We start from the raw sequence: 13,706 nt of genomic DNA, 5'->3' as shown, positions 1-13,706 counted from the left end.
CCAATACAACAAATTACATCACTTCCAAATTTTTGCTGTGTCGTATGAGAATTTGAACTTTAGGAACCGCTTCATTTTTTAAATTGAGACTTGCATTAAAAAAAAATATAAAAATTATGGACAATCGCTTGTCTGATAATCTCATGGCATGTACCAGCCTTAAGGCCGGCCATAGATGGAGTGAATGTCCTGTGGTTGCAGGAAAGAAATTTGCTAATTTCCCCCATAAACACAGCCCCGTTTACTCCTGTACTAAATTGAAACTGTACTGTCTGCTATCATGTTGTAAAGTGCTGCACAAACTGTTGGCGCTATATAAATCCTGTATAATAATTTTTTTTTTTCTTTAGGTATGCTGTGTAAACAGTAACACATAAAAGATAATAGAATTTTCCCAAATTTCACTGAAAACTGGAAATATATTTTAAGGTTAGGCTGACTTAACATTTATATATTTTTTTTTAAGATTTTCTTTTTTTTCCCTTGCTGTATTTACTTTTTAAAAATCACGTATGTAGTGGCACATAAGGGATATGGGACATATTTGCAGTAAGGGTAGCATCTCCACAGCAATGGAATTCTGGTACATTCATAAAATATGGTTTGACATCTCAAGTACATTGAAGAGTGCAGCGCCACTATGGCAGCCCCTGACTATGCACAAAAGCATTGCACGGGGGCAGACATGAACAAAGTGTCATGTAACATTTCATTCAGGCTTCTGCACTGCAAGGACTCCTGTATATTAATGAACTGGTTTGGCAAGAGTGTCAAATTAATTAAAAAAGATAACGGAGAGCAGGTAAAAAAAAAAAACACATTCCAATTGAAACAGAAGTATCCACGCCTGTGAATAGGAGTCCTAGCCTAAATCCGACAATGTTAAAGAAGCCTAAATGTGCATTAAAAAGGGGAGGTGGCCACAAAGCTGAATTTAAACATTCTTACACCAAAACAGCCGATACATAAATCTCTACTAAATCTGCAGTCTTAAAACTTGGTTTGCCATATCAATGCCACTATAATAATCTTGATAGACAACTAGAGTGTACTGAATAAAATATGGCATGATGCAATTTCAATTTTAATTCTTTCAACAACTAAGGAAAAAAAAAAAAAAAAAAAAGACAATAAAAAAAGAAAATAGAATAAAATAAATGAAGACATGTGAATTTCACATCAGTGACTAACCAATTTTCTAATAGTTGTTAGTATTGAACAAACCAAAACAAGGGAAGGATCCTTGCATTTATAATGAGTCTCCTGCGTCTTTGCTAGAATGCTTGATTACAAAAAGACAGCAGATACTGGTAAAAGCTTCAGGACAGAAAGTGCTTAACAAAGTTAAAGTTCTCAGGTGTGTTTGGTGAGATACAACGGCAGATGCACTGATGAAAACAATTATGCGAAAAAATAAAATAAAATAAGAGTCAAATTTATGTTAAAGTGTTCAAAGATGATGCCTTAAGCAGAAAAAAAAGCATTAATTATGTTTTCTTCAACAAAGTAGGCGAATTCCAGAGTCTGCATCATTAGTGTTGTTTTTAGATTTACTCCACGCAATTATTGTTTGTTTCGATTTCTCTCCTGCAAAAAAGAAAAAAAAAAAAAAAGATCATTAGATTCTACCAAAATCCTCCACAGGACATGATCTAAAGATGTAATGCAGTTCATGCTCACAAACAAAATACAAATTTGCTACACTTCTAAACACTTCTTTAAACAGGTTTGAATTGTCTACGAATAACCATTCTGATGTCTTTGTGATAGGACTCTTATTTGGGATAAGTTAGGTTCCCTTTTGGAAATATTTTTTTGCTAAAAGTTATTATATTTTCTATGGAATCTATGACCGACACAAAAATAAAGCACTTTTTTCTATTTTGACTACTGTATAGATTAAAAAAGTCATTTTATTGTAAATAAAATGTACACATTTTATAACCGGTCCCATTTAAAACACTGAATGTATTTTTCTCCTATGTTTGGCAAAGTTATTTGGAAATGCAAAAAACTCCTTCAAAGCTTTTGCAACTTGTTATGCACCACTGACAAAAAGTAATATTAAACAGTAAAAAAAAAAAAAAAAAAAAAAAAAAAAACACAAGCAGGAGAAAAATAATAGCGAAGGGTTAAAGGGAAGAAACTACCGTATTTATCGGCGTATAACACGCACTTTTTCCTCCTAAAAATGGAGGAAAAAGCAGCAGTGAGTGTTATACGCCGATATTAAAAAAAAAAACGGCCAGGAAGCATTGCCAAGAGCAGAAGGGGCGGGTCGGGCTGAGGAGAAGGAAGGACGAGCTGTCATAAGAGCAAAAGGGGGCGGGCCGGACCGAGGAGAAGGGAGAACGAGCGAGCGCAGTCATCGGAAGTCCCGACTATGACAGACGTCACACGTCTCGGCAGAGGAGGCGGGACTTCCGATGACTGCGCTCGCTAGTTCTTCCTTCTCCTCTGCTGTAAATGCTGCTATATTTATTGCTGCATGGTCTGATAGTGTCATAATTCCTATTGATGTATTAACAACTGATTCTAACAATCTGTGCTCTGCCATAATATAATCCAGTCTTGAATACATCCCCATGCACAGGGGAGTGGTAGGAGTAATCTCTCTCCCTAGGGTATTGGACTCTCCACAAATCCACTAGTTGGCAGTTTATAGTAGAATATTTTTTTTTTTTTTTCCACCATCCTGGGCTGGTGTCTCCCAGTCACCTGCGCACGAGATGTACAATCCACGAGTGAATCCATGCAGAAATTAAAGCGGAGTTCCAGCCATTTCACTCACCTGTCCAACGGTCCAGCGATGCGGCCGCCCGAAGCCTCGATCCTCTCCCTCGGCGCCGGCATCACTGCTGTGGGCACCCGGCTGTGACAGTTTGCGGCTTCACAGCCGGGTACCCACTGCGCGCCGTGATTAGCCGCCAATCTTCTGGGACCTCTGACATGTCCCAGAAGATTGCAGGGAGGGAGGGGGCGCTCCGAGCGGAAGTGGGAGCGGGTACCTGTCAAAACCAGGTACCCGCTCCCCCCCCCCAAAAAAATTACATGTCAGGGGGTTAGGACCACCTAAAGCGGAAGTTCCACTTTTGGGTGGAACTCCGCTTTAAAATCTCCTGTCATATTCAATTTATCTTTTTTTAAACCCCACCAACTTCTCTAGTACTCTTAAAATAATCTTTTGGGTTTTTGTTGGGCAGTACACATTTGCCACAGTACATTCCATTCACTGCAGCTGACCCTTCAAAAATATATACCGCCCTTATGGGTCAACCAACCTATCCTCCAAAACAAACCTTACAATCCTTGCCACGCCAATTGCTACTCCCTTTTCTATCTTGGTTGGAGAGTCTCCATAGTACCAAACTGGGTATTATTCTGAGTATAATTTCACATTTGTTTCTTGTGCTATGTGGGTCTCCTCTAGAAATATTATACTGGCAGAGTAACGCCTAATTTCTTCTATAACCTTATGTCTTTTAGTTGCTGTTTAGTCCTCTTGCACTGTATGTCAAGAAATTTAGGGTATTTGTGTTGTTTCTCCTACCCCCTCCTGTACTTTATCTCTTTTCTTCCTCTCCCTCAATCTAAAAATTTTCTTCTTCTGTAGTTCCCCCCCCCCCTCCCCCCAATTTTGCCATACATCCTTCCCTCCGGCCTATCAGAAAAGCTGGGAAACCCCAGTTGTACAATACTGCATGGTTTTGCATCAACTCCAAGAGGAGTTTCAATAGTCTCCTCCATGTTTCCTGTGCCAAATCTGTGAAGATCTGTAGGTTGACACTTTACTATTTTATTGGTGTTTTTCTTTCCACGCTCTCCCAAATTTGGGCTCTCTTTTTGCAGTTTTGATCTTCTAATCCGGTGTACTCTATTTTTATCTGTTCTGCTTCTACTCCAATATTGGATTGAAAATGTTCTTCATTTTATCTATTAGATCCTCTTCGTGTGTAGGTTCTGGTTAGCCTCGTATTTCCAAGTTCTTCCTTCTATTCCGATTTTCTTGGTCTTCCAGTTTATATGCCAGGTTCCTCTGATCCTTTTTTTTAGAGCTTTAATTTCTCTTTTTAGCTTGTTTATTGTTTGTGTGTGACTGTCTTGTCTTTTTTTTCCATACCTTCAACAAGTGAGATTATGTGGCCCATAACGTTATGTATTGTTGCCATTTTTGAGTTTAAAGATTTTCTAATGCTGTAAACATGGCTGCCATTTCCATTTTGGTAGCCAATTGGGCTGGCTTCCGTGATTTGTTCTGCAGTATGGTTCATCTCCGGGTCACTCTCTAAATCTCATCCCACTCCTGGTTGCCCCAGAGTGTTTTTACGCATTAGTGATCTATTTTGTCAACTTTTTCCTTTACCTCTTCCTGTTTTGCATGGGAACCCTATTTTTTTTAATACTTGCTTATCTGGGCCATCATATGGTGTAATTTTTTTTAATTGTTCCAGGACCTGAGCTAATCTTGGGTGATTTTGTGGTCGCACCTCCTCTTTGCAGACCCCTATGGTGCTTCAATCTCCCCCGTGTAGCTGACTGAGTTCAGCAGACAGTCAGTGCAAAGCAAAGTCAACAACCGTAGAAAAAAGAAAAAAAAATAGGAGGTCCGCTCACCATTCTGCAGGGGGTCTGCCAAAAAATAGACAAGTGTTGGCGGGTCCAATTTACCGGTAGAGGGGGTGCTTAGGCCAGCCCCACTTAATTCCTTGTCTCAGACGGGGTTGTTGTATCTGTAAAATGTCCGGTCTTGACCTTCCCTCCTCGATCTCTGGTCTTCTAGCCAGTTTTCCCGCTCTCCTGCAGTCTCGCTCTCCCCTGCGTGCCTCCATGTACTGGTCGGTTGCCGCTTGGCTTGTCTGTCGCTCTCGACGGCCTTCGGCCGTCTCTGCGCCATCAGTCACATGCCATCTGAGCTCTCTTGCGCGTCCCAGCCGGCGCCAGCCTGCCTGAGCTTCCAGGGTCTTCCACAGATGCCTGCCAGCCCGCCTTCCGACAAGCCAGCTCTTCATCCCCACTGCTACTGCCAGCCGCACCAAGAGGCTCTGAACCCTCTCTGATCGCAAGGGGTCCACGCTGGGCTAAGTGTGAGGGGTGGGGCGGGGCATCAGATAGGCCACTGCATAGGTGGATGGCTGCCTAGAGCTCGTAGGACAAGCTCCCTATGCACGCCATAGGTAGGCTCCTCCCCCAGGATAGCCATCCAATGCCATTTAGAACTATCTTCAGTGTAAAGAAGAACAAGGAGTCCTGGAAGTGATCGTTTGGCCCAGAACTATCTTCAGTGTAAAGAAGAACAACAAGGAGTTCTGGAAGTGATCGTTTGGCCCCCACAGAGCCCTGATCTCAACATCAAGTCTGTCTGGGATTACATGAACAGTCAGAAGGATTTGAGGCCGCCTACAAACACAGATCTTTGGTTAGTTCTCCAAGATGTCTGGAACAACCTGCATGCCTAGTTCCTTCAAGAACTGTGTGCAAGTGATCCTAGAAGAATTGAACTAATGCTGGTTTGAAGGCAAAGGGAGGTCACACCAAATACGGATTTGATTTGGATTTCCCTTCTGTTAATTTACTTTCCATTTTAATGGATTAAAAAACAAAATATATATATATATATATATATATATATATATATATATATATATATATATATATATATATATATATTTTTACATGTTTAAGCTCCAGAGCAATTCATCTGGAAATGTTAGAAGATATGTCAACTAACGCATTCATCAATGCCTTGAGATGTTTCATAGCCATTAGAGGTACTGTCAGAGAGCTTAGATCTGACCAAGGATGCAATTGTCGTAGCAAAAAATGAATTGAAGAAAGCTCTATAAGAGATCGACAAAGAAAAGGTAACGGAGTATTTGTCACAGAATCAATGTGACTTTCATATGAATGCTCCACATGCAAGCCACACAAGGAGTTTGGGAAAGACAAAATCAGAACTGTAAGAAATGTGTTAAATTCAATGTTGAAAAAGAACTCCGGAAGAATGGATGATGCTTCACTTAGGACTTTATTCTATGAAATAATGTCTATTAACAGTCGTCCACTTACAGTCGACAACATCAATGATCCAACAAGTTTGGAACCTTTAACTCCCAACCATCTACTTCACCTTAAGTCTGATTACATACAACCACCACCTGGCAAGTTCATCAAAGAGGATTTATATGCCAAAAGGAGATAGCGAAGAGTTCAATATCTATCAGAAGTTTTGGAATAGATGGAGGAAAGAGTACTTAGCCAATCTTACACTAAGAAGTAAATGGCAAACACCCAGAAGAAATGTCCAAGTTGGTGACATAGTATTAGTGAAAGAAGATTTACCTAGAAGTCAATGGAAATTGGCCAAAGTTCAAAATGAAAAAAAGACAGACTAGTAAGAAGAGCGTTGCTACAAATAGACTCAAAACTTGACAAAAAGGGAAAACGTCTCACCACTCCACTCCTATTGGAATGTCCTATACAGCAGTTAGCTGTTCAATTTGAGAGTGATAAAAGGCACTTGGAAGTTGAGAATCTGATGGAAAATTCCCCAAATTCATGTTCAAATCCTACTATAGAGAACATAGAATTATAGGTAATTTTGGTGGGAGTGTCCTGGGTTGCTAATATGACTTACATGTATATACAGCTAGACCTGCTAATAACTAATACAGTTCATATGTTTATATGTGAGGGGACAAGAGCAGATTTACTGTGATGTTTGGATTTCATATAACAATTGAATATTGTGTTCACAGAAGCAAAAAAGAAAATATGCCTTTAAGATTCATTATATGACATTAGCTAAGGTAAGCTCAATGACACAGCAGAATTGAAACCAGGAAGCATAGAATTAAGCTTTTGTTACTCAATGAGCAAGAGTCTTGGCCAATAACAGCCAGCCTTACACCCATTTTTGTCTGGGAAAGTTCCCCAGCACACTGCTAGAAATCATTACACCAGAGAGAGAAGAGCTGAACACACAGATCCAGTCAGTTTTATGAAAGAAAGTGGCCAAAATAGGCATTTAATACAGTTATATATGTTTCTATTGTTAGCAATGTGATTAGAACTGTATACTGAACTAGTTATGTGTTCACTTCTAGTTCCACCAAACGTTCAAACGTCCCTACAAACTCATACTGTAAACTGCAAATGTCCCATCAAACGTTCCAGCAAACAGCAAAATATCAGATAACAGCAAACAGCAAGTGAAACTATTGGTTAAGCATCAGATAGATCATAAAGTGCTTAAATAACTTAAAGTGAGAGTACAGATACTGAAGAAAATAAATATATCTACCATTTTATGTAGACCGACAAGATTGAACAGTTGTACCGCCATTTTGTTATACTTTAACACATGTTTGTACATGGACTTGTCTGCTGCGAAAGTGTCAGTGTTATATATGAAGAAAAGCTGAAGTTAATAAAGAAGTTATCATAAGCGTTTGGTGTGCTCTTTAACCACATCCCGCCCGCCCTATAGCAAATTGACGACGGGATTGTGGTTGTATTATACTGACCGGACGTCATAGGACGGCGGCAGGATAATACAGCTCTGCGCGCCCCCCGGGGGCACGCAGAGCGGCGATCGGTGATGCGAGGTGTCAGTCTGACTCCCTGCATCTCCGATCTCGGTAAAGAGCCTACTGAAGTAGGCTCTTTACCATGTGACCAGCCGTGTCCAATCACGGCTGGTCACATAGTAAACAGGAAGAGCCGTTGATCGGCTTTCCTTAGTTCGTGCCTGACGGGCACAATTAAAGGAGCGCCGATCGGCGGCTCCCCTGACGGGGGGGGGGGGTCGTCACTGGTAATCCGATCATTGATTACCAGTGCAGACCCTCGGGGGGGGGGGGGGTGCCACTAGAACCACCAGGGATGCCCACCTATGACCCCAGGGATACCCACTATGGCCACCAGGGATGGCAATCAGGGCTCAGAGAGCCCCCCCATTGCCCTCCCCATCAGTGTTGCCCGCCAGTGCCCTCCCTATCAGTGTCGCCCACCAGTGCCCATTATTGCCCACCAGTGCCGCCTATCAGTGCCCATCAGTGCCGCCTATCAGTGCCACCCATCAGTGCCGCCCATCAGTGCCCATCAGTGCCCATCAGTGCCGCCTATCAGTGCCGCCCATCAGTGACCACCAATGCTGCATATCAGTGCCGCCCATCAGTGACCACCAATGCTGCATATCAGTGCCGCCCATCAGTGACCACCAATGCTGCATATCAGTGCCACCTATCAGTGCCACCCCATCAGTGCCACCCCATCAGTGCCACCCCATCAGTGCCACCCCATCAGTGCCACCCCATCAGTGCAGTCTCATCAGTGCAGTCTCATCAGTGCAGTCTCATCAGTGCAGTCTCATCAGTGCAGTCTCATCAGTGCAGTCTCATCAGTGCAGTCTCATCAGTGCAGTCTCATCAGTGCAGTCTCATCAGTGCAGGAAAAAACTTATTTATTTACAAAATTGTATAACAAAAAAACTTTTTTTTTTTTCAAACTTTTCGGTCTTTTTTTATTTGTTTATCAAAAAGGAAAAAACCCAGAGGTGATCAAATACCACCAAAAGAAAGCTCTATTTGTGGGGGGAAAATTTGGTGTAGGTACAGTGTTGCATGACCGCGCAATTGTCATTCAAAATGCAACAGCGCTAAAAGGGGAAAATTGGCCTGGGCAGGAAGGGGGTGAAAGTGCCCAGTATTGAAGTGGTTAAACCTACTGCTTCCATAGAATGGCGCTAGGAGTTATAGAGTAACAGATAGTCTTGTTTGGACTAAAAGGTCAGAGAAATCAAAATTCTTCTAATGCCATAGTGCATAAGGCACTTCATAGTGCTGCGCCTGCCACAGTGTATAGTCGCGTGGTGATGAGAAGATTCACTTGGTGAATACTGAGAAGAAAAAAAAGTGTTGGGATCATATGTTTGGGGACAATTTTTGTTTTATTTTGTAAACCCTCCTATCGTTTTTAGCCAAAGCTGCCGCCATCTTGGCCTCTGTTTAACAGCTTCCCGTGAATCGACCCAGCCCTACGTCAGCTCAGAGAAGTGGTTGTACCGGGGTGATCCCTGCGGCTAGAGGCATCATCCCGGTACCATTTTTTCAGATGATAAGAGCCGCTCGACTATTATCCCAGCAAGCGGGAGGGGACGCTCCCCCCCTTCTCACGCCTCTGCCCGTGTCTTTCGTCCTACTGGGAGACCCAAGCAACCAGTAAGCAGGTCCGCTGGCTGATTGGAGTCCCGATCAAAGCCATATTTGGCTTGGTCTCCAATGTAGTAACCCGGAAGCTGCATGATGTCCCGTCCGGGTTACTCGGCGGCTAAATGCACCATTTAAAATTGTCAGTATTCAAAAATGCCAATTTCAGCATTTTGAATACATCGAAGTCCATTGGAGGGGTCTAGGGTCTTTTAGACCCCCAATCCCTCCATAAAGAGTACCCGTCACTGCCTATTTCTGTCACAAGGGATGTTTACATTGCTTGTCACAAAAATAAAAGTGATCAGATTAAAAAAAAAAAAAAAAAAAAAAAAAAGAAGTGCTATGTGAGTTTGCGCACAAAAAAAAAAAAAAAAAAAAAGATACGCAAGCCGCGCCCACAAATGAAACGTGAGGCATCGTGATCGCCAGAGCGAGAGCAAAATCTATAAAAAAAGAGCTGCTTTAACGCTAAACTGGTAATCGTTAAAACATTTTAAAGCGTCGCCTATGGAGATTTTTATGTATCGTAGTTTGTCGCCATTCCGCAGGTGTGCGCAATTTTAAACCGTAACATGTTCGATATCTATTTACTCGGCGTGACATCTTTCACGATATATAAAAAAAAAAAAATTAAAAAAATGGGCCAACTTTACTGTTTAGTTTTTTTTTTTTTTAAATGCAGTGAAAGGTTTTTTTTTTGGGGAAAAGGTGTTTGAAAGATCGCTGCGCAAAAAATACCACGTGACAAAAAAATATTGCAATGACCGCCATTTTATTTTCCACAGTCTTTGCAAAAAAATATAATTTCCTAGCTAAAAATACAGATTTTGACTTGTAATTGGCTCGGTACAGAAGTGGTTAATCAACTGTCATGATGCTGAAAATATGATCAGTTAGGATACCAGCCATTGGATGGTTTGACAGTTTGGTTGAGAGCACAACCTAGGTGACAGTGGCGGGAACGTAAATGGTTGAAATTGTTCAATCAATAGGTTTACTTCCATGTTAATGCTGGATGACTTTATTTGAGCACAGCACCTCCTCAAATTGGGATTTATATTCTAATTTGGTAGATGGAAAATTTGACTCTCGCTACAACACAAACATGATATGTTGGAAAGCATAGTACTGGATTGACTTTTCTTTCCCCTCAAAAAGGGAAGGCCTAACTTTAGGAAGATCCTGACTGATGCATATGCATGAGCTGTTCCTCTGCTAAACCATAGTACAGGGGAGAAGAGAGCTCTCATCCTTTCCCCACCACTCTATTTCCCTATAAATCAAAATCCTCTAGCCTCATCCCACTCCCCCCCCCCCTTTATTTTACCTTTCTTACCCAATTATTGGTTTCACATTAACCCCCATATTATATTTGTTTGTGTGCAAATAAATGAAAGTGTATTTTTTCACAAAAAATTGAGTTTCCCGGATGTCAAAATTCAATGGAACAAGAAACACTGCTTGTGTTATTTTTTTTTTCCGCTCAACCCCACCCAGTGTGTACCCAGCTTTGGACTAAATTTCAAGCACAGGAAAAGGAGGGAAAAAAAAAAAAACACAACCTATAATCAAACACCTGGGTTTCCAGTTCATACCGGACAAATAGATTTGATAGAAAAACCCCATACACAAGCAAATCTCCAACCGGTAGTGAAGAGTCTACCAGTAGCTCTTGGACCACCATACAACTTCTCTTGCTAGGGATGCCATCATGTGCTGCATGTGTGGCTAAGCCATTGAGAACATTGGTTAATTTTCCACATCTTAAAGCGGAGTTCCAGGCACAAAATCTTCCTAATCGATTTTGTGCCCATACGCTGGATCTTCTTCACCTGAAAAGGAATTGGATAGTTAGGTATATATTTTTTTTTTTTTTTACTCACCTTGTAATTGTAGATAGAAAATACTCACCTATTCTCCACTTCGTCCCTCTGTGCCGTGGCTCCGCCGTCACTTCCTGTCTTGCAATGATTCCTGGGAGCTGAACATCATCGCTCCCAGGAATCAATGCGACGGCACCGGCCCCGCTCGTCACTTCCGGGGCGACGCTGCATTCCCTGCTAAACAGCTTCTGGGCAAGCCCAGAAGCTGTGGAGGAATGCGGCACCGCACCGGAAGTGACGAGAGGGGCCGGTGCAGGCGCATTCTGGGAGAAGACGACACGGAAGTGGACACAGAAGAGGATCGCGCCGGCTTCAGCTGCCCACAACAGAGATGGCAACGCTGGAGAAGACATTTTATGAGTATTTCTTCTTGCAGGTAAGTGCGAACCGGGACAGATCAGAGGCTAACCATTGTGGAATGTACTAGCCCTGACTGTCCCGGGGGTATGTTTATTGAAAAAACGTTTTCGTGCCCGGAACTCCGCTTTAACAATGCTAGCAATCATATTGTAAAATCTGGTTAAATCTCACACAATGTAGCAACAATGCGACCAGTGATGTCCTCTAGAAATTCGCTCAGAGAAGGCAGAAAAAGTATGGATAATTCACACTCATTTCTCTGGAGTAAATCCAGAAATTCAGGGCAAGGCGCTAAAACATAAGGAACAGGACTGCTTTATCTTACTAAGGATTTGTAATTCTGTGCAGCCTATTTTGTATTGAAGGTACTATTGCCAAAACGGCATGGCCTGGTCCTTGACTTCAGTTGCAGTAGCAGAGTTTAATTGGGAAGTTCTAGCTCTTTTCAGTAGGCTGGGGTAGTGTTTTGACAGAGACAGCTCAGCGGTACCCTGTGAGGCATTATCTTTGCTCCCTCCTACTGTCATGTTCCACGTCAACACGTTCACACATGTCTGATTTCAAATGCATCCCTTCACTTTTTAATGCTGACGGGATTACTGGAGCTGAATATCAAGGCTGACTCTGATGCTTACACTAGCTGCTTTTATTTTTAATACACAACTGGAGTAATGTTTTTCTAGAGTTTAAAGAAATACACTAAAAAGAATGTGCGTTCTGTCAAAGTAACTCAGCATTGGGGTGCCCCATTAGCACCTGAAAAACCTAACAGTATGAAAGGGTATCTAATCCACACTTGCAATGAAATGCCACCTTCTGCATGGAGATTTTAGGTTTCAACTATAAAAACCGTAACTAAACCAAGAATGTCACAATTATTTAAAAAAAACATATGTAGGTGTGTGACAAAATATCACAGATAGGTATCATATAAACCAATATCAAAAGAGTAAGTCCCGTTTAGGACAGTCCCACAGCGAAAGTAAATTGCCAGTGCTCCTTATGAGCAGATCATTGAGCTCCACTCCACAGTGCTCTTGGTGCCCCACATGGACTTAAACTCACCAAACGTAGTATAGTCAAAAATGCTTGTGGGCATTCCTCTGATGAGTCTCCACCTCTGTTTGCTCAAGTAGTAATCAGTATATACGACAGATAATCTCATTGAGCGGGAAGGATAACGGGAAGAGAATTTTAAAGCGTAAAATCACTCAACATTTATTTAATAAAAGTATACAGAATTACACTCACTTGGTTCTAGTGGCTTAAAACCTGGCACCTCGTGTAAACGGCTTTTGTTTGTATGCGGGGAATGATGGCCGCACCTCCCATCTTTAATGGAGTGGATTTTTGCTATAAAAATTCTCTTCCTGACATACATCTTGGAGGGTCAGGGAGTCTTACAAAAAAAACAAAAAAAACATGGGCAAAGGTTCACCAATCTGGGAAGAGCTGCGTCTAAAAATACATTTCAGAATAATGTTCAACGTAAAATTACAGAGACTTTATATAAACTACAGTACACAATATGAAAAGATTCCAAGATCTCTGTGTGCAAGGGACAAGGCCAAAGTGCATTATTGAATGCCCATGATCTTTGGGCCCTCAGACAGCACCACATTGAAAACAGATTATCTACATGTGTCTGGACAGTTCACCATGCCATCCAAGAATGCAAGGTAAAGATCTATCATGCAAAGAAGCCGCCATATCTGATCATCACACAAAAAATGCTGTCTTCTCTGAGCCAAAGCCAATTTAAAGTGATTTTTTTGATTAGTTCTAAACAAAAAAACAAGACTAACATGTTACATTTACCTGCTCTATGTAATGGTTTTGCACAGAGCAGCCCCAATCCTCCTCTTATGTCCCCACCAACTCATCTGGCCCCTAACTGCTTCTGAGTGCCCCCACAGCAAGCAGCTTGCTATGGGGGCACCAGAGTCGAGCTGCTGCTCTGTGTGTCCATTCAGGCATGGAGCTGGGGGTCAGTCCCGACCCCTTTCCATCCTCATTGGCTAACTGACTGACAGCAGCGGGAGCAAATGGCCTGTGTCTGAGCCAATGTTCTCATGCAAAATAGCTGGATCCAGATGGGGTTCGGGTAAGTAATAGGGGGGCTGCTGCAACATTCTGCCCTTAGGAACACTTGAAATGGTCTGTTGCAAAGTGGAAAACTTATGTGGCCAGACAAATCAATAATTTGGCCATCTTTTTGGCAACCACTATAGAGGATAGGGACCTTCCGGCTTAT

The 13,706-nt window shown here is 42.0% G+C and overlaps 1 protein-coding gene across 2 annotated transcripts in view; it reads right to left on the bottom strand.

The window, feature by feature from the left end:
- Positions 1–813: 813 nt before the first annotated feature.
- The window catches only part of YTHDF3 (YTH N6-methyladenosine RNA binding protein F3), a 71,515-nt gene continuing 58,622 nt past the window's right edge, over positions 814–13,706 (bottom strand). For both annotated transcript variants that reach the window (XM_082259214.1, XM_082259213.1), the window contains exon 5: positions 814–1,587. In XM_082259214.1, the coding sequence (XP_082115340.1) occupies positions 1,564–1,587 (24 nt within the window). In that variant the 3' untranslated portion in view covers positions 814–1,563. The remainder of the gene's footprint in view (positions 1,588–13,706) is intronic.

This window comes from Pelophylax lessonae, assembly GCF_965119305.1.
Source record: "Pelophylax lessonae genome assembly, chromosome: 5".
NCBI classification, from domain to species: Eukaryota; Metazoa; Chordata; class Amphibia; order Anura; family Ranidae; genus Pelophylax; species Pelophylax lessonae.
The sequence above is the reverse complement of the archived record's forward strand: the minus strand, read 5'-3'. Positions and strand labels throughout refer to the sequence as shown.